Source organism: Furipterus horrens, unplaced genomic scaffold, assembly GCF_987537825.1.
Source record: "Furipterus horrens unplaced genomic scaffold, mFurHor1.1.pri manual_scaffold_2, whole genome shotgun sequence".
Taxonomy (NCBI): domain Eukaryota; kingdom Metazoa; phylum Chordata; class Mammalia; order Chiroptera; family Furipteridae; genus Furipterus; species Furipterus horrens.
Window position 1 is genome coordinate 215,796,327 of NW_028327172.1, and position 25,084 is coordinate 215,821,410.

General features: G+C 62.2%; 2 protein-coding genes across 2 annotated transcripts in view; one reads left to right on the plus strand and one right to left on the minus strand.

Annotated features, from left to right (window-relative positions):
• The window catches only part of SORCS2 (sortilin related VPS10 domain containing receptor 2), a 253,382-nt gene that overhangs the window by 133,152 nt on the left and 95,146 nt on the right, over nucleotides 1-25,084 (plus strand). Inside the window, exon 2 of the mRNA XM_090267115.1 lies at nucleotides 2,002-2,069. Within this exon, the coding sequence (XP_090123241.1) occupies nucleotides 2,002-2,069 (68 nt within the window). The remainder of the gene's footprint in view (nucleotides 1-2,001; nucleotides 2,070-25,084) is intronic.
• Nucleotides 15,889-17,812, minus strand: PSAPL1 (prosaposin like 1). The gene has a single exon (XM_090267114.1). It carries the CDS (start codon nucleotides 17,773-17,775, stop codon nucleotides 16,198-16,200), a length of 1,578 nt encoding a protein of 525 aa, XP_090123240.1. The 5' UTR covers nucleotides 17,776-17,812; the 3' UTR covers nucleotides 15,889-16,197.

Here is a 25,084-nt window from a genome sequence, read left to right on the forward strand (position 1 = left end):
AACCCCGAGTTCTTGCTTTTTTTCTTCTGTGTATGTAACACGTTTATTGATTGACAGCTGAGTCAGACTTGAGTAGGTGTGATTTTTTAAATTATTTTTGAGCCCTTGGAAGGCAAACAGGTGTATGGCTGCTTCAGAATCCTCTCCCATTGGCTGTTTAAAAGGCTCAGGGCCCTGAACTGGAGAGGATGTGGGCATGCCTGTCCGGAGCTGGCACATTTGAGGGGGCGGCACTGGGCCCTCGGACAGCAGGCTCTGCAGAGATGGCCCACGGGGTGGAGGGCAGCTGGGCTGGACCCGGGGGAGCTGCCAATGTGGGTCTGGAAGGCCACATTGCAGAGAAGTCGGGGGGGTGGTGTTAAAGTGAACCTACAGAAGCCCGACTTGGCCAGAAGAGGCCCGAGAGTGGTGTAAGAATTAACCGAGAAATTAGCGTGCGGGCTGGGATGGGGAGGACCAGCTTGCACAAAGGCCTGGACTGGCTGGAGCTTAGAAGGAAGGGGACGGGCATGAGCGGAGACCGTCACCCAGAGGGGAAAGGGGAGGGACTGCCTGCACGGTGATGGTCGGTGGCGGGATTTGCTCATGTGGGCAGAAGTTACCGGTGCCAGGTTAGGGGGTGAGCTCCCCAACCCCGGCGGCATGCGAGCCGAGGGAGCCCTGGGTCTGGTGCTCGATAAGGGCGTTGAGCTGAGGATTTCACTCTCCGTGGACTCTGAGCTTCCTTCCAGCTGTGCACCGGGGCTCCTTGAAATCCCCTCTGGGAACAACACGACTATAAAATATAAATCATTAGATTAGAAGGACGCCTGTGTCCCGCGCGTCCGGACCCTGTCATTCTGCCTGTGGCCCTCTGTCTTGGGAGGTGCCAGCTTCCCTGGGCCTCGGGAGAGCCCGGCCGGAGAGGGCCGCTCTGTTCCCCAGCAAGGAGGGCCGCACAGCTTTAATCATCGCCGCCTCTGAGACGCACGCCATCTGCTCTCGGCTGATGTCCCTTCTCCTGTCTTCCTGCTTTAGTCACCAGCAGAAGAAAGATGGGCCCGGCCGGGTCTGCAGCAGCGGCACCGAGAGCAGAGAGAGTTCTGCTCCTGGGATGGGGCCAAGCGCGGCAACAGCCAGTGCGGGGACCCCAAGATTAACCAGGCTCACGGCAGTGCGGGGAACGGGGGCTGGGGGAGGCTCCCACTTCACCTCCCGGGGTTCCCATGGCAATGGGAGTGTTAGGAGCGGCTCCTGGGGACAGTGAGGAAAAGGACATTTGACCAGGAAAATGCAGAGTCTGGGGAAGTAACTGGAATGGGGGGGCTCTGGCAGCCCTCAAACCTTCATTTCCTTGTTGCTCACGCATTTGCTTTGAAAAACTTTGGGGTGCTCTCCAGCACATGGGTTTTTCACGGACGTGCTGGGGAAGGGCTTCGTTAGGTAGGGCCCAGTGTGTGTCTGGGGGGGTGGGGTTAACAGCAATGAGAACTGAGTGGGTGCTGGTTGGCGGACGGCTCCGGCTGGCTCGGCATCCCCACCCCTGTCCTGGGCTCTGCCCTCGGCCACCGTTGGGGGTCGGCAGGACAGCTGCCTGGGCGCCCCAGCAGCAGCGTCTGGCTGGCATCAGGGTGTTCTCCAGGAGTCCCTGGGACAGAGCCCTGCCTCCGGGCACCTGGCTGGGTGTGTCCTGGACTCGCCCTGGGACCCCCGCCCCGGCCCTGGGGCCACAGCTGGGGGGCGTCCGGGGCTGCGTTTGAATGATTCCCACCGAGTGACCGCTCCTGGGTCGACCTCCTAAGCCTGAGATGCCCCCATAGTCATTCTGAAGAGCAGGAGTGAGTTTTCGGGGTGGAGCAAAGCCCCGCGTCTGAGTGCTGTGGGGCACGGTGGCCGCGGCCCTCAAGAGTGCCCAGTGGGACCCCAAATCCTGCCTGGGGTCTGGGGGAGTGTCATTATATCCCTCTCCGAGGACCTGGAACCCCACTGACCTCTGCCTTTTTCTTTCTGTTGCTGCCACAGGTGATCTTGATCCTGACGAAGTATTACCACGCGGAATCGGAGAAGGTGCTGGAAAGTTCTCTGTGGCGGTAAGTCAGTGCCGCGCTGGTGCTCGGTGGGGCGTCCCGTGGGCTTTGGGAAGTGGCTGAAACGGCGCCGCCAGCCGGGCCCTTTCTGTGCTGTGTGAGGACCGGCGTCACCTCGGGCCAGCTGGTGCGGTCGGGCGGCGCTCATGAGGCCGAGGTCGGGGACGGAGCTCCTCGCTGCCCTGAGCTTTCTTACCCGGCACCCCGGTGCTGCCCCAGCGGCTGCTCGGCTCCTCCGCGTGGGACAGGGCCCAGGCTCGCCGGCCTGCTCCTCAGTCCCCTCTCCAGCCTCAGGGGACCGCGCCACCGTCCTGAAAAGAGGACAGACGCCCCCCCCATTCCTTTATGTCCTGGTTGATGTTCTTCTTGTGCTGGAAGCGTCTCATCCACGGAGGGAGGGAGGGGGCCACTCTCAGGGCACCGCTTAGTGCCCGTGCCGGGAAGGCCGTTGGTTGCTGGGATGGGAGGGGACGGTGGCATGAGCATCACATGTCCAGTGAGTGCTCCCTGCGCCTTTGTGTTCCGGGCTTGGTTCACGGGAGGGCTCCTGGGGAGAGCCGGCCTGTGGAGGGGCCCCTCTTGCTAGGTGGATGGTCCGAGGTGGGTCTCCTTGGCTGCAGAGTGGACAGAGACACTCAAGTCTTGTCTCCCCCTTAGCAGGATCCCTGAGCGCCCTCTTTGGCTCCATGGCCCCACTTCTGCATGTGAGGGCGTCTGGCTGAGCCATCCAGGAGACCTGGTCCCTGCGGCATCTCCCGCGCAGTGCGGCGGGAGGCAGGAAACGAGATTGGCTTAAACGGTGTCTGAAGAGCGAGGGGTCCTTCCTGGTGCACCCTGGGCGTACACAGAGCTGTTGGGTGTAGTTAGAATTTGCTGTAGGTCCTCGTGGGGCCTGGGCCAGGGGGATCGACCTGGCCAGCCTGACGGCCTGGGTACGGGGACTCCTTGTTTACGGGCTTCGGAGTTCTTCAGAAGCGCACTGGGGGAGCCTAACCCAACCCAAACTCTAGGGGGCTCCTCCTCCCCTGAGAGCCTCAGTTTCCTTACCTGGGAAATGGTGGAGAATGGAGATAAAATATCCCCGAGGGGAGCTCGTGAGGACTGAACGGGAAACCTAGATCAGAGCACCATCTTGATTTAAGTTTTTGCCGGAGCAAATCAGTGGATTCTAATTTCCCATGTTCCTTTCTCATCACTGCCTCTGTATTCAGACATTTCCTCTCCTTTATTAAAAATAGATGCCAACGCATCAGTCATTTCAAGGTTTGCCCACTGCGCGCAGTGATTTCCTTGGTTGGTCTGTTCTGTGCTGCCACGTCTGTGCGTTTAGACGCAGCACGGAGGTCCGCGTCCTTCTTCCTCCAACACGTGGAGCATCGTGTTTTACGGCCGTAGACAGGCCCCTCGACTTGATTCATTCCAACGCTTAGCTGTGATGCCACCATAAAAAATGTAGGCATGCTGTCTGCCTTCTCCTTCTGTTCCCTGGGACGAATGTTGGGGCGTCTCGTTCCCGAGCCGGCGCCTGTGAGCTGATTTACGGCGGGCCTGGTGCGGCTTCCTCCCAGGGTCTGGCCACCATCCACTCGCTCCTCCAAGGGCCCAGAGGACGGCAGCGTTACGTTCATTTGTGTCCCCCCGATTCCTGGTGAGGGGGAGCAGGCCCCTGTGTTCACCACTCATAGCATTTTCTTTTGGGATCATTGCCTGCTCACCTACCCCTCCCTGTTTGGGACTTATGTGAGTGCCACAGGTTTTGTGCCGGGACGCTGCCTGCCCGGTCTGCTGTTTAAGGCCCTTGTGGATGGAGGTGAACAGTGCCGTGCCGGGAGAACACGCGTGGAGTGGGGTTATTAAAGACACACTCACTGAGCGCGCCCTGAGCCCCCCAGGGCATCTCCTGGGTGATCAGAGTACATTTTCAATGACAGGTGTGATACTTACATTCTGGAAGCGGTTCTCTGAAATCTAAGCCAAGCGCATGCTTACTTGTCCTGCAATTCATGCGCCAGGTCAGCAGTGCCCCCTGCCAGCTGGCTGGCTTTGGGGATCCGAGGGTCTGCTCCTTCTTCTGGGTCTCAGGGGTTGTTCCTCACTCACACTCTGGGCCCTTCTGAATCGGTGAAAGGTGGGGTGGGAGGGAGATGCCCCCCTTTCCCACCGGACCTGCCGCTGGTGGGCATCAGCAGTTGGAAGTGCCCCGAGCTGGTCCTCCCTCGCCCCCAGCCCCTCTGCAGCCCCAGGACTAACGGTGGCTGCAGAACAACACCCCCACTCAGCTGCCCGTGCCGTCTGTGAGTGTCTCGGGGTCGCTGGAGCCCACGGCGTCAGGACTTGGTTCTCTCAACGTCCTGGAGGCCATGGGTCCCAAGTCAAGGTGTGGGCAGGACGCCCCCCGGAGGCCCTCCTGGTGGCTCCCAGTCTGTCTGCATCTGCCCACGGCCTTCCCCTCTGTGGGTTCCCGATGAGGACACTTCTCGTTGGGTTTAGGGCTCGCCCCGGTCACCCAGGATGACCTCACCTTGGGATCTCTCACTTAGTTAATCTGCAAAGACCCCTTTTCCAAAGAAGGTCATGGCACAGTCTCTGGGACAGATCACCTCGGCTCCGCCATGCAGCCCACCACCCAGCCAGCCCACCCTCAAGCGCTAGTGCTCCCACCTGGGTCTGACTTCCTAAATGGCTCTTGTTCCTGTCCCCTCTCTTCATCCCGCCGGGGGTCACGTAGAAACCGTTGCTGCTGTGCTCTCGCCCTGCCTCAGAGGATGTGGACTCAGTGGGGACAGTCCCTGGGGGGGAGCCGCCACGGGCAGGCTGATCTGCAGCCCAGCTTGTCGGACGCCCCGGTCCGCGTCGCTGACAGGCTCCCACGTGACTCTGCGCTGCTGGGCCCGCGACCACGCCGAGCGGCCAGGAGCGAGGCTCAGCAGCCCGCAGCAGGTTCCCAGGGCACTTGGAGTGACACCGAAGCCACACCCGTGCACAGACCCTGCACCCGGTGCTCCTGCCCCACCCCCATCCTGTTCCTCCCCCTCTCCCCGCGTCTGCCCCAGCCTCCAGCCCCACCGGCCTGCTGGCGGAAACTTGACCGTGCCCAGCTCGCCCTGCCCAGGCCTGTGCCCACTGTGGCCGCCTGCCCGGAGTGCACCCGGCACTGGCCTCAGGTCCCCGCTCCTGAGAGCATTCAGCCTCGGCGTAAAGCTCGCTTCCTCTGAGGGGCGCCCGCCCGCGGCGTAGCGTCGCCCTGGGTCGTCTTCTTCTCGGCTCTCCTTGAGTGTGGGCGTTCTCGCGTGTGCTTCGTCCCCCCGCCCCCAGAGCACGAGCTCCTTGTAGGGGGAGACCCATCAGGCCCAGTACCTGGCAGGGTCTGGCACGGGGGGGTGCATGTTGGGCATCAGACAGATGGCTGGACAGATGGACGGACGGACGGATGGGCAGATGGCTGGCTCCAATGGGGCTCTTGGGAAACACCGCGGGGACCCAGAAGACCCCCTCATGTATGGGGCCAGCCTAGGGGGTGCTGTGGGGGCCAGGAGCAGAGTGCGCTCTGATGCTGTCCGACAGAGCAGGGGGTCTGGGAGCTGACCTCAGCCCACTGCCGTGATGCTGTGCCTGGGACCATCTGGGACCGCACATGGAGCGGATCTGAAAGCACAGCCCCGGTCTCCCAAAGCCGTGGACCCTGTGTGCACCTCCCTGCACCAGGATGGCGTGGAAGCCTTTGCGTGTCGCACACTTGACCTTGGCAGCACCATCAGCCAGGGCAACCCAGGGTGCGCTGGCGGTGGGGGTGGGTCTCAGGTGTTTTGAGCGACTTGGCTGAGCCCCATCCCTTGGGCTGGGGTGGGAGTGGTGTTTCTCTTCCTTCTGTCTCCCCTTGAATCATGGAATCCGTAACATAGGCAGAAAGTGCAGAATGTAGTCCGGCCGATGCCCGGATGCCCCCGCGTCAGAGACCCTAGTGATCCCCAGATAATCTAAGCATTTCCCCCCTTCCCGGCGGCCTCTCTCAAAGTTATTTTGGGGTCACGGGGTTGGTCTGGGCCAGTGGTTGCTGCTGGGAATGATAGCGCGAAGCCAGGGAAATGCAGGTCTGCAGCGGTGCCAACGGCAGAGCCCAGTCTCGCCCAGGGCCGCCTCCCTGGCTCTGATAGACGCTGATTTCTTTCTGTTTGGAATCTCCATCTCGTAAAGAAATAACCGTTACAGATTCTCACCAGGCCCAGCTCCCTCCTCCTTCCCGCCACCCATGTCACCTCCCCAGAAGTCACCCTGCCTTCAAATTGGCGTAGGTCTTCCCCAAGTGTGCTTATGCATTAAATACACGTGCGCGTGTCCACAATCAGTGTGTTAGACTGTTTAGCCTGCTTTCGAAATGGATATAAATGGCCTCCTGCTGCCTTTGGGATTGGATCTCTCCTCCCAGCGTGGCTGCGAAGATCCGCGCATGCAGCGCGCGTCCGCCGGCTGATTTAGGCCTCCTTGCGCTGCGGGAGCCTGCGCTCCTCCTCCCGGGCTCCGTGACCATCCAGCTATGTCCCCAGCTTCCCTTCCTCTCCCTGTCACCAGGCTGTCTGTGGAGTGCATCCTGTTCCGGGCCTCAGGATCACCTAGTTTTAAACATCGGCACTCAAGTGGGTGTGGGCGTGTCGTTCAGCGTGTTCCTTAGTTTGCGTGTTCCGTGCCTCGTGAGAGTGAACGTGCTTCCCTTTGTTCATTGACTGTTCAGGTCTCCTTCCTTGGGACTTACCTAAGGAATCTGAGCAGTGAAACCAAAGCCGAGGTGGGGACAGCCAGTGGGTGGGGACGTCCCCACAGCTCCACAGTCCCGAGGGTGAGAGGGACCGAGCTGAGCTGTGTGTGGAGCAGAGCTTTGTGCCAGCGGGCAGGCAGCCCCTGGAGCAGGGCGGCTGGGGGGTGGTCTTGCGGGTCTCCGGGTCCCCGGCGTCAGGGCGGACACTGGCTGGCTGTGCTGACAGGGGCCTCCTAAGCAGACAACGCCCAGCGCCCAGCCGGTTTCTGGACGGGAGAATGTGAGGGAGCGCCTCTGCCCTCCGGGAGCCCAGAAAGCAGAGGCTGTTAGAGAGAGTCTTAGACTGTAGTGACGTCCCCCGTCGGTTCACACGCGGGCCCTGGGGTCCCCCGTGGTCTGTGCCCCAGACCGTGGCTCTGGGTTTCAGTTCCGGCTTTGTGACCTCCCGGGCCTCGTCTGCACACTGAACCTGGTGCAGACTTACAGGGTGGTGACGGTGACCGCAGGCAGCCTGTGTCCAACGCGGGCCCTGCGCGGTGTCAGAGGTCGCCTTCCTCCCTCGGCCCATACCTCCCAGTGTCCAGTGGCTCCTCCCCAGCTGCGTCTCAGTCCTGGCCGCCGCCCTGTGTGTGTGTGCTTTAACATCACCACGGAGACCCGAGCGGATAGGGACTGGGAGAGCCGCTGACCTAAAAGCTACCAGGGTTTGAGTCTATTTAATAAATAGTTCAATTTAAATTAACGTTTGATGAGGTCAGCATCCGAGGCTTTGAGGTGCCTGTAAACTGCTTTGGAACAAGATCCGAGCAGCTGAGAGGTCACAGGAAATCCCTCAGTGTCCCCAGCCCTCCTGCTTCTTCTCCTTCTGTCTTGACTCCAGTACCTGCCCTTCTTCAGGCCCGGGCTCCCTCAGTCCCAGGCTCTGAGGACCCTTCCAGCCACCAGTGCTGACTATCTTCTCTGCCTATGGACCTTCCCTCCCCCTCCCCCTCCCCTCTTTCCTCTGTCCTCCCATCCATCCCCACTCATCCATCCTCCATTCATCCAGCCATCTGTCCATCCACCATCCATCCAGCATCCATCCACCATCCCCATCCATCCATCCATCCATCTATCTTTCCATCTGTCCACCTACCCATCCACCATCCATCCTCCATCCATCCCACATCCATTCATCCCTCCCTCCCCCATCCATCCATCCATGCATCCAGACTCTGGGTTTGAGTGAACGACCCCCAAGACTCACAGTTTAGTCGGGGGTATAGAGAAGCAAACAGCCTAGGATGATGGCATGTAATCTGCACTGTGATAGGTCCAAGAGAACCAGGGCAGCACTAGACATTCCCACTCTGTTGAGTAGAGGAAGTGGTAATCAGGGAAGACTTTCTGGAGGAAGCTCCATCTTTGGTCCCCAAGCACCACACTCTCCCTCTGTTTCAGGGCAGCTCTCCCTACCCAGTGCCTTCCATGTTGCCGTGGCCACGGTGGGCTCTCAGGTGTGCTCATCCTCGCCTGCCAGCTGCTGTCCAATGCACATGCAGCAGGTGCCCAGATCCTTCTTTACCTGAGGCTGCATCACGGAAGTGCGCCGCTGGCCTCGGCAGGTGATGGGAACCTTCCGGCGGGCTCTGCGCTAGCCGGGCCCAGGTCCTGGCTTCCCACGTGGGACCTGCCCTAGGGGTGCAGCCCACCCTGCCTGGGCCCACCCAGGAGGCGAGCACCTCATGTGGTTTCCTCCCTGCTTCTCCTGCACCCTCCTCCTTGGCCCCGTCCCTACAGGCCGGAAAGGCCACCCCCAGCCCTAAGAGGTGCCGGGGAGCAGGTGGACAGAGCAGAAGGACGCAGGTTCTGGCTCTTCAGCCCAGCCCTGGGGCTGCTGCCCTGAGCACAGTGTCTGCTCTGAGTCTGGCTTCCCGACAGTTGGCAGGGGCCCGGGTGTCCTGCAGTGACGGCCTACCCGGCCCACGCAGTGGCCTGCCCATTTGGAGCCCACAGCCTGGCTTCCCTTCCAAACGATCGTCTCAGATGCTTTTCTGAGGGATGGGGGACAGGTGCTCAGTGGGGACGGGCAGCCTGTGGGCTCCCCTGCGAGGATCTGCTGCTCGGGCTGCATCTGGCCGAGCGCCGTCTCCTTGGGTGAGATTCTCTGACACCCTCGTCTCAGACAGTCCTGAGACTGTGGCTTCTCCTCTGGGGTTCTCTGCCCCCCACCCCACCTGGCGAGGGGCCTCCCCACGGGCCTCTGCACCCCACCCTCCAGACCTCGGCAGCAGCGTCCCCTGTCCCCCTGCCCCGTCCCCACTGTGCTTGGAGGCCCCTCCCCTGGGCCAGGCACCTGCTCTGGGCTGTCCCAGCGCCCTGCTCCTCCCTCCTCCGGGTGGGCTTTCCTGCGTCTCAGCAGCAGCAGGGGCTCTGGAGCAGGTGTTAGCCGGGGCGGGGGTGGGGTGGGGGGCACTGAGCGAACAGAAACCCCCAAAGTGCCGCTCAGGAACCAGAGGTGGCCCCTGAGGTTGCCCTTTTACAGAGATTCTTGGTAAGGCTGCTGCTAAATTTTCCTCTCCAGAAAATTCTCACTAAAAAAAGAGCTGATTTTAAAAGATATAATATTTACATGATCCTCATAGAAACTTTGGAAGCTATAAAATAAATGAGGTATAAAAACAACTCCTCATGGAAACCCAGTTACTATTTGAGATGTCTCTTCTCACTAGTCCTTTTAAGATGCAAATATATACAAGTGTTATCCATTTTGAATCCCACGTTAATATTATGCACGGAACATTTCCCTGCGCTCCTGCGTATTTGCAGAGCTGCTATTTTTAGGGGCTGGGCCGCGCATGCTGGGCTGAGAGCGGCACCCTTTGCTGAGCCCAACCTCATGTTCAGGCCCCCGCCTCCTTCCCAGCCTCGCGCGTGGAAGGGTGTAGAGAGCCGTGGGGAGCGGCCTGTCCTCACGCTGCTCCCACACCTCTGGTCGTGTTCCTAGGACGACCTGGGAAGCGTGGACTTTCTTCCCCGCGTGGGGGCTGCGGGGTGCATGGAGCGCTCGCCTCTGAGGCTGTTAGCCTTGGTGCTGGGGAGCGGGGACTTTCAAGGAGGCAGGTAGTGGGAGGAGCTGAGATAAAGGTGAGGGCACCTGCGTCCCTTCCTGGGGCAGCTGCACCTCCAGCGAGGGCACAGCTGGGGCAGCCAGGCAAGGGGCGGGCGGCCTGCTGGTCTCCAGGTCCCCTAACCTTGACCACCTGAGCCCCAGTCATCCAGCAGCTGCTTTCTGACGTCCCACGACGCGTCAGGCACTGTTTTAGGTGTGAGATTCAGAGGTAACTGAGCCCGGGCGCCTACCATCCAGGAGCACCCCAACCCGGGGAGAACAGAGAGCCCAGGAGGGCGCCCCCATGATGTGCGCCATGGGACACGGCTGCGTGTCAGGGATGTGGCTCCAGGCCTACCCCGGGGCATGCTGGGATAGGGTCTGAAAAGCAGCGCCTTGGAAATGGGTTCTGAAGGATGAATAGGAGTTCCCCAGGCAGAGAGGGGTAGGCTGCGGGGGGCAGGGGACTTGTGGTAAATAGCCGGGCTGGAGCTGGGGCGCATGCATTTTCTTCTGCTGCCGTAACAAATCACCATAAACTGAGTGGCTTAAATCAGCACAGGTTTGTCCCCATGTAAGGCGGACGTGTCACGTGGGTCTCAGCGGCTAGAATCAAGGTGCTGACGGGCGCATCCCTTCCCTAGACCTGAGGGGAAACCTGTTCTCTTGCCTTTCCCAGCCTCTAGCGCCCCCCCCGCCGCATCCCTTGGCTCCCAGGCCACCCCCACCTTCACAGCCGGCGGCGCTGACCCTGTCTGACCCCTTTGCTTTCCCACCTCTTTCTATGACCAGAGCTCGGAAGCTTCTCCTTCGTAAGGAACCATTCGGGTTCATTCGGAAAATGCGAGAAGATGTCCCCATCTCAGAGCTCTTAATCACGTCAGCAGAGCCCCCTTGGCCCACGAGGTGACCCATCCCCAGGCGTCAGGCTTTAGGACGCGGACATGTTAGGGGTCCGGAGACAGTGGCCTTGGGCTGTCTCTGCGTCTCTGGTCGAGGGAAGGCCTGCCGGGGACACCACCGTGGAGCCCGAGATGTTAGGACACAATTTCAGGTGACTGAATTCTGTGAACACTTCTTGAGCATCCCGGCACTTGGCGGGGTCGGAGGGCGGGCCGCGCACAGGACCCCGCGGGGCCTTGCGAGAGAGGAGCAGACTGATGGGGGAGACGAACAGCGAGCGCGGAGGAGCCCACGGGGGAGGCTGGGTGGGCGTTTCAGAGGGGGGATGTCTGAACCGGGCTTTGAAGGATGAACAGGAGTTTTCCAGGCAGGCAGGGCCGAAAGGCATTTAGGACAGAGACGCGGACGCATGGAGGAGCCTGGGGTGGGATGGTCCTGAGGAGTCCGGAGCAGCTGAACTGCAAAGGGGGGGCCCGGGCTGGGGAGCCAGGGGCGCTGGGCCAGGGAGGTTTCGCGTGCCCGCCCAGGAGGGTGGAGCTCGGTCCCATGGGTGGCCGAGAGCAGTCCCGTGCTGCTGCGTTCGGAGGTGCGGTGAGGGCACGCTCACAGGAGGAGGGGGCACGGTCAGACAGCTGGCTGCGGGGACGTGGGGGGCAGGGGGCCCTGGGCCAGGAGCCGGGACCACGCAGCCTCACCCCCTGGCCCTCCAGGACCCTGTGGAGTGCAGAGCCCTGTTCCTTGTGGTCCCCAGAAGGGCTGAGTCTGCCGTGGAACCCAGAATGTCACATGCTCCCCCAGTCCTATTCCACACACCCCCAGCCTTTCCCTGTGGTCTCCCCCCACCCCCAGCCTTCCCCTGTGGTCTCCCCCATACCCTCGGCTTGCCCTGTGGTCCCCCAACCCCAACCTTCCCCTGTGGTCTCCCCCCCCCAAGTCTTCCCCTGTGGTCTCCCCCCCAGCCTTCCCCTGTGGTGTCCCCCCCAAGTCTTCCCCTGTGGTCTCCCCCCAGCCTTCCCCTGTGGTGTCCCCCACACAGCCTTCCCCTGCGGTCTCCCCCAAAGACTTCCCCTGCAGTCTCACCCCCACTCCCAGCCTTCCCCTGTGGTCTCCTGCCCTTTGCATTGAAGTCACGCTCTGCCCCGAAGATTTACTGTGTTTTAATAAAAGTCCCTGAGTGGAAGGCAGATGAAAAACCTGTCTTTGTTTTCTGCTGTGTAATAAACCTCGCCGGAGTGTGCTTTGAAGGATGGGGCCATAAACCTGCTTGCGAGTGAGGAGAACCCAGGGACCGTGCAGGCGGCTGAGTGGCGGGGGGTGGCGGGGGGTGGGGGGGTCCCCTGCGCTGCCCCGTGTTCGCTGGCACAGGGACAGTCAGTGCATTGCTCTGAGCCCCAGTTCCCTCGTCTGCAGAGGGAGCTGCCGGCGCCTCACGGCCTTGGGAAACCTGCTTAGTGAGGGGCCCAGACGTGCAGCTGGCTGCATTGTGCTGCGGGTGCTAGCCTGTTTGGGGGTGCAAACGGAGGATGGTTCCAGTGTGGGAGAACCATAGGCACCTCACTCAGCCGTCGGTCCCAGCTCGGCCGTTGCTGAGTGACGTTAGGCAGGGCACGAGCTGTTTCTGAGCCTCTTTGCCCCCTGTAAAATGTGTCTGTCTCCTCCTGGGCTCTGCCGAGGAGAGGAGGCAGTTACGGGGGTGTGGGGGGCATTTTGGAGGAACCCACTCTTCCAGGGTGTGGCCCTTGGCCTCCATCACTACTCCTGACCTCTGCTCCCTGTGTCGCTGCCCTCAGGCCACTGCCAGTCCTGGGGGTGTCTGAGAGGGCACAGCCCTTTCCAGTCAAATGCGGGGTGAGCCCTGAGCCAGCCCTGCTGGGGGTGAGGGGTCGACGGGGCCCCCGGGCATATAGAAAGGGTGAGAGGCAATCGGCTGATGTTCCTCGCTCCCTCTTCTTCCTTCCCTTCTCCCCCGCTCTAAAAACAAACAAATAAAATCTTTTTTTAAAAGTCAGTTTAAGAAAAAGATAAACCCAGGGTGTGAGGCCCGCGCTCCGCAGGGCTCCCTGCCCGCCTCTCTTCCTGCAGGGCTGGCTGGGGGGCTCTGCCTCCCTGGGTGGGTGTAGGACTGGCTGGAGGGTGGGACAGATGCGCCCTGCCCCTCGATGGCTGGGGAGTGACTGCCCTGAGTGGCTGTGGGCCATGGACTCGGTGACATCAGTAGCCGGCCTGTGGGAGGGGCCTCTCTCCCTCCTCTGGCTCCGTGATTTCCTAATCAGGCCCCTCCCCTGGGCGCCGGCCTGGGAGACGGTCTGGGCGTGGTGAACTTTCCCCCAGCCTTACTCCCCCGTCCTAAATAAAGGGCACCCTGGTACCCAGCCCCTCCTGACCGGAACAGGACACCGGAGCCATCGCAGCCCCGCCCAGGGCTCCTGAGCCGCCAGGTGTTTGTCAGGAGGCCCACGGGGACATTGCATTCTGTGCAGCAGGACATTCCCGCCTGCCGAGGTCACCAGCTGGTGGCCCATGGGCCAGGCCCAATCTCCAGGCCTGTTTGGTTTGGCTGGAAGAGGACTTTATAATCGCGTTATGGCACCGTCAGCACTGAAGAATTTTGACCTCCCAGAAGCAGCCTGGGGCTCAGACCCGGGAGAAACTGGGGGGAGGGCGTCCGTGAGCCACACCCTCCCAGGGCCGCTGTGCTGGGCCGACGGGGTGCCGGCCAGAAGGGCCTAGGTTCAGCCATTGTCCCCAGCCCCCAGGTTCCTGTGGCGGGGGTGGGGGTGGGGCGGCGGCTGTCCTCTGTCCCCATCTAGTTCAGTCTCTTCGGATACAGAAAGGAAACTGAGGCACAGAGGAACAGTGGTCCAGTCCCAGAGAGCCAGGCCCGAGCTTGGGCCTCCCATCTTTTCCCCGAGGGACTCAGGAGGGACAGACGGAAAGTGTGTGGTTACCAAAGTGTGTGGTTACCAGCTTCTACAGCTTGCTCCTCGTCAGCGCGGTCTCCCCCAGGAAGGGTCCCGCTTGCAACCTGCCCAGCCGCTGCGTTGGCCGCAGACCGCAGGGGGCCATGGAGGGCGCGCGAGCCGGCCGGCCTGTCTTTATCCGGGGAAGGGGGCTGTGGGTCGAGGCCTGTGTCTCTGACACACCTTTCCCCAGAGTCGGCGAGCAAATACCTGGACCCCGGGCTGCCTGGTGGCCCCTCGCCAGGTAGGGAGCCCGGTGGCCCTGCCTGCTTCATGGGCACCCAGCCTGCAGGCCCCCCACTCGCCTGCTGGGCTGCTCCGTGGGGACCTCGGCGGGGCTCCCGGAGCCTGGCGTCCTGGTGCTCCTGCACCCCCTCTCAGGGCCTCGGCCCCAGCAGTCAGCCAGCGCGCCCGCCCCCAGCTCCCGAACCGAGAAGGGACTTGACGAGGGAACGTGGCGGCAGCAGCAGCCGGACCTGCTCGAGTCCCAGTGTACGGGAAGGGGAGGCACGCGAAAGGAAAACAGCGGGAACATGTAAAAAGGCAGGCTAGGAACAGGGACAGACAGGCAGGCAGCTAGCGGGAGGAGGGGTTTGAAAAGCCCCCTCCCTGACCCTGCCCTCACGGTCCTGCCCCACCCCCGAGGTGGGGACGATCCTGGGAGGAATTTTAGGAACGAGGAAACAGAGGCAGCGCTCAGGGAGTGGTGGAGCCAGGATGGAACTCCAGCCACTTGGATGCGGCGGGTGTGAGGGCCAGGCGCACAGGGCTGGACTGCTGGCTCTGTCGCCTGCTGGCTGTGCGAGCTCGGGCGTGTTACTGAACCTCTCTGGTCTCTGTTTCTACCTCTGAAATGGGATAACGATGGTGTTGTTCTCATGGTGGTTGTGGAGGACGAGGAGTGAAGTCCTTGGGGCAGTGCCCAGACGGGGCACATGCAAAGCCCTCTGTAGGTGACCAGTGGTCACTGATGACAGACACAGGGGGCGCATTGGCTGGGCTTACCTACCTGCAGTCACAGCTGGTTCCCAGGCTTGGGGTGGGGTGGACAGAGGGAAGGGGCATGTGGGGACCCCACCCACCTGTCCTCCCCAGGTAGCTTGGGTTGGGGACAGGTGAGTGAGCTCAGGCCTGGGGGGCCTGCAGAGCACCTCAGCTCCACATGGATGGGTCACTCGTGAGACCTGGCACCCACCTCCTGGCCTCTCACAGACCAGCCATGTGTGACTAGTGGCATCCCAGGAAATGACCCATCACACTCCTGTCAGCCGATGTCCCTCCGGGCCCGAGGTGGCTGTAAGTGCGTCCTGTCACAGAGAGAGGGTATCCGCTGGCAGAGCAGCAGCCTCTAGGGCCAGTCCTGGCACCGTGGGGGGTTCACAGTCCCCGTGTTTGCAAGCCTGTCAGTTCCTAGACACCTGTGTTCTGGGATCTGCTACAGAGCTGCCTTCCCATGACCACCAGCCCTTTGCCACCCTCACAGGGTGGACCAGCGGGCCCTGACCCAGCCAGCATGCACCAGCACTGGGGAGCCCGAAACTCAGGCCAGGCACACCTGTCGTCCTGGGGCAATGTTTGGGGCGCGGGCGTTTACCTAAGAGCTCAGGTGTGGCCTCTCAGGAAACAGCACCCACTCAGGTCTCTGCCCATCCAGCCTGGGCACCTCTCCTCTCCTTCCATGGGGCTCACCTGAAGGCAACAGCTAGGCTTCGCCTGGCCAGGCCTCACGCTTGAGCACCTACTGTGTGCCAGCCTTGTTCTGGGCACGAGACACAGTGGGGTCACGCCCTGTGCTGTCCCCAGGGGGCTCCTGGTGTACTGGGGAGACTGAATATGACAACACCACACGAGAGAAACAGCGGGTGTGTAAGCCAGGCAGAGCTCATCAAGGAAGACTTCCTGCAGGAGGGGACACCGGGGCAAGGCAGAAGGAAGGCAGGTTGCTCGGCTCATGGAGCTGGCCTGCCCCGAGATTGAGGACGCAGCAGACGGCACTGGGGACTCTGGTTTATTCTGCACGGGCACAGCCACATTCTTCCGGGACCCTGAGCTGGGTTGCTGGTCCCAGCAGACTGATGAACGGAGTCTCTGGGAGAGAAGCTCTCGGGCGTCTCCTTGAATTGTGTCACTGTCCCTGTGAGACATGTCTGATCACCCTGTTCTACAGATGGGAAAACTGAGGCTCCAGCAGGTGAAAAGATGGGTTCAGCCCCGAATGGCTCTGTGCCTGCTGTCGGTTCCAGTCCAGGGGGGACGCTCACAAGGGCAAAGCCGCCTGGTGCCGCCGCTCAGATGCGGATCAGGAACTTCAGCTCCGCTCCTTGGCAGCTGCCCCGCCTGCCCAGAGCCTCGGTTCTCGTCTGCGTCGGGGGAATGGGGACAGCACCCACCTCGGAGGGGTCCCCCGGTGGGGGGGTGGCCCTGTCAGGCACTGGGTTGCTGGCAGCCACGGTCACTCGGGCCCCCGGTGAGGAAGGGCATGAGCCGCCATATGTGGCGCTGGCAGTGCTCCATGGCATCACACATCTCGGCGGCCTCCTGGCTCGCACACCAGAAGCTCGGGCCCATGACGCACTGGTCGGTGCCCAGCAGCGGGGCTCGGGGGGCGTGGCAGGCGCCCACCTTCGTGCACAGGGCGGTGGGGTCCATCACCTCCTTGAGGGTCGCGATGAGCACCGGCTCGTACTCGTCCACGAAGCGGTGGCACTGTATCATGTAGGGCAGCGGCAGGATGCTGCAGCCGCCCTTGAAGGCCCTCAGGATGTTGCGCTTGGTGGTCTTGCGCTCCAGGTTCTGGGAGGACATGCCCAGCAGCCTCTTGCAGCCGTTGCAGAAGTGGCCCTGGTTTTCTGTGTCCAGCATGGGGGGCGTGGTGGCTTTGTAGGGCTCGCGGATCGCCCGGGCCCGCCGCCGCCGGGTGCCGCAGAGCCGGACGACCTTGCACACCTTCTCTGGGGGCACTTTGGACACGAACTGCACCAGGGTGGGGCTGTAGGTGTCCACCATGGTGACGCACTGAGACACGACGGACGCGGGCATCACCGAGCACACGCGCTCCAGAGCCTGGCGGATCAGGGCCTCGGTGCTGTCGGAGTCCAGCCACTGGTCCAGCTCCTGGATCACTTGCAGACACACCTCGCAGGTCAGGCCCGCCGCCATCTGGACCTTGTTCCTCTCCCTCGGGGACAGCGGCTCCAGGGCAGAGACCGCGTCCTCAGCGGGACCTGGCAGCTCCTCGCAGAAGCCCCCCCTCTCACAGGTCTCCTCGGGCAGGACGAGCTTCAGCATGTGCTCAGCGGGGGCGAGGTAGCGAAGGACGTAGTTCTTGCACAGGAGAGCCAGGCCTGGCTCCAGGGACTTGCACTGCTCCTGGCTGGTCACTTCCGCCAAGCTGGACATGTTGGGCCCAATGGCGTCTTGGAGCCGGGTGACCAGCTGCACGCAGTCCTGGCACACAGTGTCCTCAGGAATCTTCGGGGTGTGGAAGCTGAGGGGCCCGTTGGCCATGAATGGGGCCACCACCTGGGAGGCGTCCTCCTCGGAGAGTGGCCCCGGGGTGGCCGGGAGCCTCTGCAACGGCTGGCAGAGGGTGAGCGCAGCGCAGACCTCGGCCGGGGCGCTGGCTGGGCCCCCCTGCACCATGTCCAGGATGGCTGAACTGTGGGTGGCCACCATCTCCTTGCATTTGACCGAGGAGTTCTGGCTGGGCAGCCACTCACAGGTCTTCGTCACCAAAGCCAGGATGTCGGCGTCCGTGGCATTGGGGTTCATCCCGTTGCCGGCAGCGGCCACCACATCCAGGCACAGGTCGCAGGGCAGGGACCTGGCGGTGGGCTTGCTCCAGACGGCACTCCGGCAGTGCGCCACGGCCCCGCACCGCGCCGCTGCCTGCAGGTCCCGACACCACACCGCCGCGCCCCGAGCGCACTCCCGGGGGCCCTGCACAGGGCTGGCCAGCGCGGCCCCCAGGAGGCTGGGCAGGAGAAGCAGTGCGGGGAGCATGCTGCTCAGTGCCTGGGCAGCTCCAATGCGCCCGGCACCCGGGCGGCTGCTATAAACCCGGGGCAGCCGTGTGGGGCCCGCCCTCTGGGCTGCCTCCCACAGCCTGACTCATCCCTGGACTTCCCCACACAGACCTCCTTACCGAGTGCCCTGCCAGGCGTGCCGTCTGTCCCTCCTTCCCCTGGGCAGACTCGAGTTCTCTCTCAGAACCAGTGTGCGTTCCAGGAAGCACAGCTCAGAGACCCTCTGCCCTGGAGGCCCGCCTGCCCCCTCCCGGCGGAGCAGCTTCCTGGGCTCAGTCCTGCCTGACTTGTTGGCATGTGGCTGGGTCTCCTCCTAGAATGTGAGACCCGGGGAGTTTCTCCCCCCCACCCCCCGCCAGGAGGTGCGTAAAGCATTCCATCCCTTTTTGCTAGAAGATTCTGTGGCTTCATCGTACACCCAGCTGCTAGAGCTGTTGTTCTCTGCCCTCGGCCTTCAGTGCGTGCGTGGCCCTGGTGCTCGCTGGCCGTGCGGTTTGGGGAGGTGGTCTTGTAGAGTCTCAGGGCTTCATCCGTGATGAGAGTGCCCACCGACCTCCCAGGACGAGCCATGGATGGTTGTGAAAGCCACTGGCCACATGGGCTCCTGGGCCCAGTCAGGTTCTTGGTGTGGAAACCTGGCCTGGTGTGGACTGGTCCTCTGAGGGTCTGAGGGGCTGATGGGGAGTGTCCCCCAGAGCAGGGACTGTTTCATTCCTGGGCCATTGCTTAGTATTTTTCTTCCTTAGTTTTTAACAGAGTTGGCAGGTCACAGGGTCAGTGCCAGGCAGCTGTGCACAGGTGGGTCCTGCTTATTAAAGGGACAATTCCAGAGCCAGGCTTCTGGAGCCAGAACCTTCTCCCCATCTTTGCGCCCCCATGGTCTGGTGCCCGCTGATGAAATACTGAGTTTGTTTTTCATTTTAAAAAAGTACATAAGGAGCCTTGGCCTGATTTCCATGGGGCTCATTGCCTACACTGGGCCCTGCCGGGAGGCGGGGCGGTCAGGGGCCTGATGTGTAAGGGCCTGTCCGGGACCGCCTTTACCCCTTGGTGGGTGTGAACCTCTCATGTGGCTCCCTGGCTCAGATTCCGGGGCTCCGAGTGCGCAGGGGGAGCTCCCAGCTGTGTGGGCCGGGCATCCAGGCCTGAGATTGCAGCTGTCCCAGTGGTGGAATGTGGACGGGGCTGTTCACCTGCCTCCACCTGGGTGCGGGGCTGGGGCCAGCGTACGGGAGGTGGAGTTTCCTCAGCTCCTCACGCAGCTGCCAAGGACTGCGTCTCCTTGCACCAGAAGTGGGGTGGCCTCAGGGACAAAGTGAGCCTGGGCTCTCTCAGCTGTGGGGGTGGCGGCTGCTGGACTCTGTGTCCACGGAGATGGGGCTGGAGATGTATCTAGATGTGCCTGGCGCGGCAGGTGTTGGGTCACGTCAGCAGGTTTTGTATGTGCCAGTTCAGTGCGTCTCCTGATACCACGGCACCCGCTGTCGGCCTCCGAGCCCTGGCCCGCGGTGTGAGCCGGCCGTGCAGGGCCGGGCCGCGCAGCCCCGACCTCCCGCTCAGCCCTCCCTGCCCAGCCCCTGGCGCGGCCTCGGGCTCCTGCCACACATACCACAGTCTCCAGGGGCCCGGAGCCTTCTCTGCATCTTCGCGTCCCCCTGGCCTGGTGCCCACTGATGAAACACTGAATTTGTTTTTCATTTTAAAAAAGTAGATAGGAGTCTTCTCTTTTGGACTTTCTAATTTTTTAAAACTTTTTATTGAAATATTGGGTCGGTCAAAATGTCCATTTAGTTTTTTCTGTAAAAGACACATTTTTTATTTTCACCAATAACTTTATTGACTTGGATATTCTGAGTATGTCGACTATCTCCCACGTGGCAGAACACTCACTTTTCTCAGTTAATGTCTCGGTTTGATCGCTGTCAGCTTCAGCTGGTCCACCCAGCTGTGGAGCGGCGTCCAGCGAGCAGTCTCCAGCCCGAGACTCCGCAAACCACCTCTGACACGTTCCATCGGTCACAGCACCTTCCCCGCACACGGCAAGGCCTTTTTTTGCGTTTCAGTTGCGTTTTTACCTTCCTTGAAATAATAAAGCGTGATACGCTGAAAATGTTGCTCTTTTCTTCCATCTTCAATATTAAAATGGCTGCACAAAAGTTTACCCATTTTGATACTTTTCACAAACAGTGCACGCCGACAGGGCAGCTGTCACAACAGAATCTAGCAGAATCGTTTCAGACGAAGTTGAGGACAGCTCAGCGCGCCCAGAGCCGGGCACGGGGAAACCCAGTGAACTTCGTCGGCCGACCCCGTATTTCGTGTGTTCCGGGAGAGGTGTTCCGCTCAGTGTAGGCCCCGAAACCGAGCCAGCACCCGGACCCAGGCAGGAGAGCGACAATTCCCAGCAGCCCCAACGCAGCTGCCCGTCGCCCCCAAGTCCCCCCCCTGCCTTGAACTGCTCCCCAGCTACCTGGTGTCTGACTTCCTGGCTGTAACACCAGGCCTGTGAGGTTCGTCCGTGTTGCGGCGTAGAGTTGTGCGTCGGGCATCTCATTCTCCGGAGAATTCCATTGGGTGTTTACCCCCCAGTTTATTTTCCTGCTCTTCCCTCGATGGGCACGTGAGCATTTCCACGCCGGGGCTGCATGGATTCTCCCCGCGTCAGGAGGCACTGGGACTTACCAAGGAGTGGAGGGGACGTGCTGGGGTCAGGGCACAGGTGTCGGACGGACACCCTCGGCCTGGGCAAGACGCCCCCTCCCAGCATCTACTTTGTTTAATTTTCACCTGACAACTTAGCAAGCGGTTGCAAGACAGCGAAGGACTTCCTGTGGGACCTTCACTTGGCGATAGCGGCCCGTTTGCTCTGCGGCTCCCCTGCCCTGCCCGCGCTCCCTCTCCTCCGTCCCTCTACCCGCACACGCGTGTATTTCCAGATACTTGTTTCCTAACCTGTTGAGAGCAGGTTGGGGACATCATCCCTTTCACCCAGTCTCCTAGGGCCCAGGACATCCTCACATCCTCACAGTGTGTCATTTCTAGAACAGTGACATCGATGCAATACTGTCCTCTCCCCCGCAGCCCGCGTGCCGTCACCGCCGGGCAGTGTTCCAAGCGCGACCCTGGATAGTCTCCTGCCCACGTGGGCTCGGCAGGGGAGGAGCCGGTGGGGGTGTTATTCACACGTCGCTGCTTGTACAGCCTGGGTGACAGGATCCGCTGCACAGAACGTGTGTTTCTGTCGGGGGGGGGGGGGGGCGCCTCAGGGTTTGTATGTGCTGAGCAGGCGCCCCAAAGGCTTTCCTGAAGTGGGGGCACCAGGCACTGTTACCGCAGCGTCACTCCATCGCTGTGACTCCTGCCCTACAGAAGGCACGGGACACGATGTCCCCAGCGTTTGCCGTAAGCTTTACAGATTGCATTTGAGGAAGCCACCTGGAAGTTCCTTTTCGTTCCCACCTACGGGCCAGCCTAGTCACAGTGGCCTGAAGGGGTAGGAGGCGGGGTTTGAGGGACCCTTAGCTGGAGCCTGGGTGGGGGAGGGGAGCAGAGGAGGTGGGGACTCAGGAAGGCTTCCTCGTGGGCCGGCTGGCCCTGTGTACAGTTTCAGGGACACCCGGTGGCAGTCCCAGCCCGGCGGGGCCCGTACCCGTGTTCCAGACCGTCTGTCCGCAGAGAGCTCTGCTCCTCGCCCTCCAGCCCCGTCCACGGCCCACGTGCAGGCGGCCTCTGTTCCTCTCCACCCTTCTCTGGGTGGCACCCCGACCCTGCCCAGGCCCCACCTGCACTGCCGGGCCACGCTGGGGCCCAAGAACAGGATTCACACAAACACTCATTTCACACGATTTTTGTGGCCCCTGGGGTGAGCCGGGAAAGAAGACAGACAAGGAGGAGGCATTCCAGTGTGGGGGACAGACCACGGGAGAGCAAATGCCGAGTGGGGCAGGGGGTCCTGTGGAGTAAGAGAAAGGAGGGGGGCAGGGAAGTGGGTGCCTGGAGCCGGCAGCCTGTGTGGCCTCCCTGGAAAGCGCTGTGAGCAGTGCTTGGTGCGGTGGGGTCCTAGGAGGAGCCCCAGCCTGTGAGAGAGCCCTGGGGACACCGGGCCCAGGCGGCTGCCAGGGAGCTGAGCGGGACGCCGGGCCGTCAGGTGCGGGCGCAGGGCAGGCGCGCCGAGTGCCGGAGCCGGAGCGGGGCGGCGGGATTCCTGCGCAGGGCTGGGGCGGGGGCCGCGGGCAGCGCCCCACGGCGGAATCTCCTGAGCACGCGCTGGTGGGGCTGGCCTTCAGTACCCAGCCCCACACGGGAGCTGGACCGGCGAGTCTGCTCTCTGCCCACACCCACGGGCGGCCCAGCTCAGCCCGCCTCCCCTCTCGCCGAGACATGGGTGCTCCCGCAGGGAGTCGGAGGCCCCAGGGTGATCGGTACAGCGGGGCGCCGGGCGAGATGCAGATGGGGTCCTCCTCTCTCCCTGGGGGAACCCCCGCCGTCTCTCACTCCTGCTGGACCTGGTGTCTCACCCTGACAACAGAGGAAGGAAACCGTGCGCTCAGCCCCGCCAGCCCTGGGGGCCAGAGTCTGAGATGGAGGTGTGGGCGCCGGGCGCTGGGGGAGGGTCTTCCTTCCTCCCTGTAGGCCTTGGTGGGGACAGGTGACCCTGTCTTTCTGGCCTTGTGCCTGCATCACCCCAGTCTCCGCCTCCAGCATCACATGGCCTTCTCCCTGGGTCTGCGTCTCTCCTCACACTGACCTCTTCTTACACAGACACTGCCCAGTGGACCAGGGCCCCGAGTCTTCCCAGCACAGCCGTCTCCAAGCCCAGGCGCCAAGGACCCCCGTCTTAGGACAGTGATGCCGTTGAGCCCCGGGGTGGGCAGGGTGTAAGCCGAGACCGGAGGAGCCGAGCTTTGGTGTTTAGCCCTGCGAGGGCCCCAGGCCTCCACAGCCCAGCGACATTGCTTGTCTCCCACGGGCCCTGCACCCTGGGGTCCTCCTGTGCTGCCTCCGTCCTGAGCCCTGGGACCCTCCCCACGTGTCCGAAAGCTCGCACGGGCGCCTCCCCACGGCTGGGCGCCGGGCGCTGGGCACCGGGCGTGCTGGCTCGCTGGGCCACCCTCACAGGACAAGCCCCGCTCGGCCCTCCCACCCCTGGGAGCTGCCTGTGGGAAAGCGGCTGTGCGGGCGGGCCGAGCCTCAGCAGAGGCGAGGTCCTCTCATCCCCAGGGGCGCAGGGAGGAGCCCGTGATGTGGGCAGAGTTCTCTCTCGGCTGGAAGAGGGAAGATAAGATCCTGAGAGTAAATGCTTGCCTCTCCTTGACGTTGCTTTCAGGCATGAATGTGGACCCATTCTCGAGCACTGTCCTAGGTACTGGGAATATTTGAGTTAATGAAACATACAGACACCCCCCCCCCCCCACACACACTATCCTGGAAGTAGTGACAGGGGCAGAAATGAACAAATATAATAAATATGTGTCATGAAATGGGAAAGGGTGATGAGGGAGGTGGAGAGGAAGCACAGAGGTGGTGGGGAGGTGTCGGGAGTCGGGGTGGCCAGGGAAGGCCTCAGTGGCTCCACAGTATTTGAGGGAAAACTCAGGGAAGGTGTAGGGGAGAGCCAGGTGGGTGTCTGGGAGGACTGTGCCCCAAGCAGAGGGACCAGCCTGTGCAAAGGTCCTGAGGCAGGTGCTTGCAGGAACAGCAGCCAAGCTGGGGGAGCAGGAGAGCTGGCAGGACAGTCGGAGGCCGCTGCAGGGGCCCCGGTGAGAGGTGACGGGGCCTGAGTAGCAGTGGTGGGTGGCAGGTTCTGCATGTGTCGGAAGCCAGAGCCAGCAGGACCTGCTGCTGGTGTGAGTGAGGAATGTGAGAGAGAGAGGAACCAGGGACACGCCTGGGGACACGCCAGGTGTTTGACCTGAGCGAGTGGGAAGCCGGCATGGAGGAGGAGAGATTAGGGCAGGCAGACCTGTTGGGCTGTCGTTGTGACATCCAGGAGAGAGGCAGGTGCTTTGCCCAGGACGCGGCTCCAAGGATAGAGGAGGGACACTGAGTACCGGGCCGTCGCCGTGGGTGGAGAGAGAGGGACAGGGCAGGGGACGAAGGAAGCCCAGGCTTGCACGATGGGATGGGCAGCCCTCCGCCCAAGGGGAGAGTGGTGGCTGGGGAAGGGGAAGTGGGGACCTTGGGATGGAGGGGGCCAGGGCACGAGCCTGTGGGACTGGGGGTGCTCAAACAGCAGAGAGGTGTTGTCTCCCAGGCCTGGCGGCCGGAAGGCTGAGCCTGGGCTGCCGCGGGGCCTGCTTCTGCTGAGGCTGAGAGAACCCGGCCCAGGCCGCTCTCCCAGCTGCGGGGGGTCGGTGGGCATCTTCAGATTCCTTGGTGTGTAGACGCATCACCCCAGTCTCTGCATCTTCTCATCGCATGTTCCCTGTGTGTGTCTGTGTCCCTGAGTCCCTTTTTTATAAGGACACCAGTCATACTGGGCTAGGGGCCCACCCTGCCCCAGTGTGACCTCATCTTAGCTAAGTACATCTGCAACGACCCTGCTCACCGATCAGGCCACGTTCTGAGGCCCTGGGGGGACATATTGAACCCGTCACAGTCATCCTCACTGAGTGCGAACATCGAGGGTGCACCCTGCGGCGCTGGGTGTGAGTGACTGCCCAGGGTGCCCATCGCGGCACGGTCTGGCAGAGACAGCTGCCCCCCACCGGCCCATTCTTTCCTCTTCCTAAGAACGGTGGGGTCCATCCCCCCAGGGCACACAGAGGGCTCAGGTCTGAGAGCATCTTGATTCTCCGCTGGCTGCGGCCACACTGGTCCGCGCCCTGCAGGTGTGTGGAGGGTGTGCCCACTTGTCCTCGCCCCAGCCTGGAGGGGGGCACCGTGCCTGTGTCACTCGCAGGTGAGTCTGGTTTGCTGCCAGGCACGGAGCTGGTGACAGCTGGGGCCAGGGTGTGAACCCGACAGCTGCTCTCTGAGTCCCCGCGCTGTCACCTGGGCTCCCTGGGGACACCTCATTCCCCTCACATCTCTCCGCATGCTGCGTCCCGTGGATTCCCGTGACAGCCCAGGGGATAGGCTTATGGCTTCCTGTTCTGCAGATGAGGAAGCTGGGGTGGGTGCTCCCAGCACGGGCCCGCCTCTTGCCATCAGGGTCACATTCCCCTCCCTCCATCAGAAGGACCTGGGAGGCGCTGCAGAGCCAGCAGCTTGGTGGCAGGACTGGGCGGCGCGCTTGGCGCTGCTGGGGCACTGAACCAGTGCGTGGCCAGAAGATGCCTCCCAAG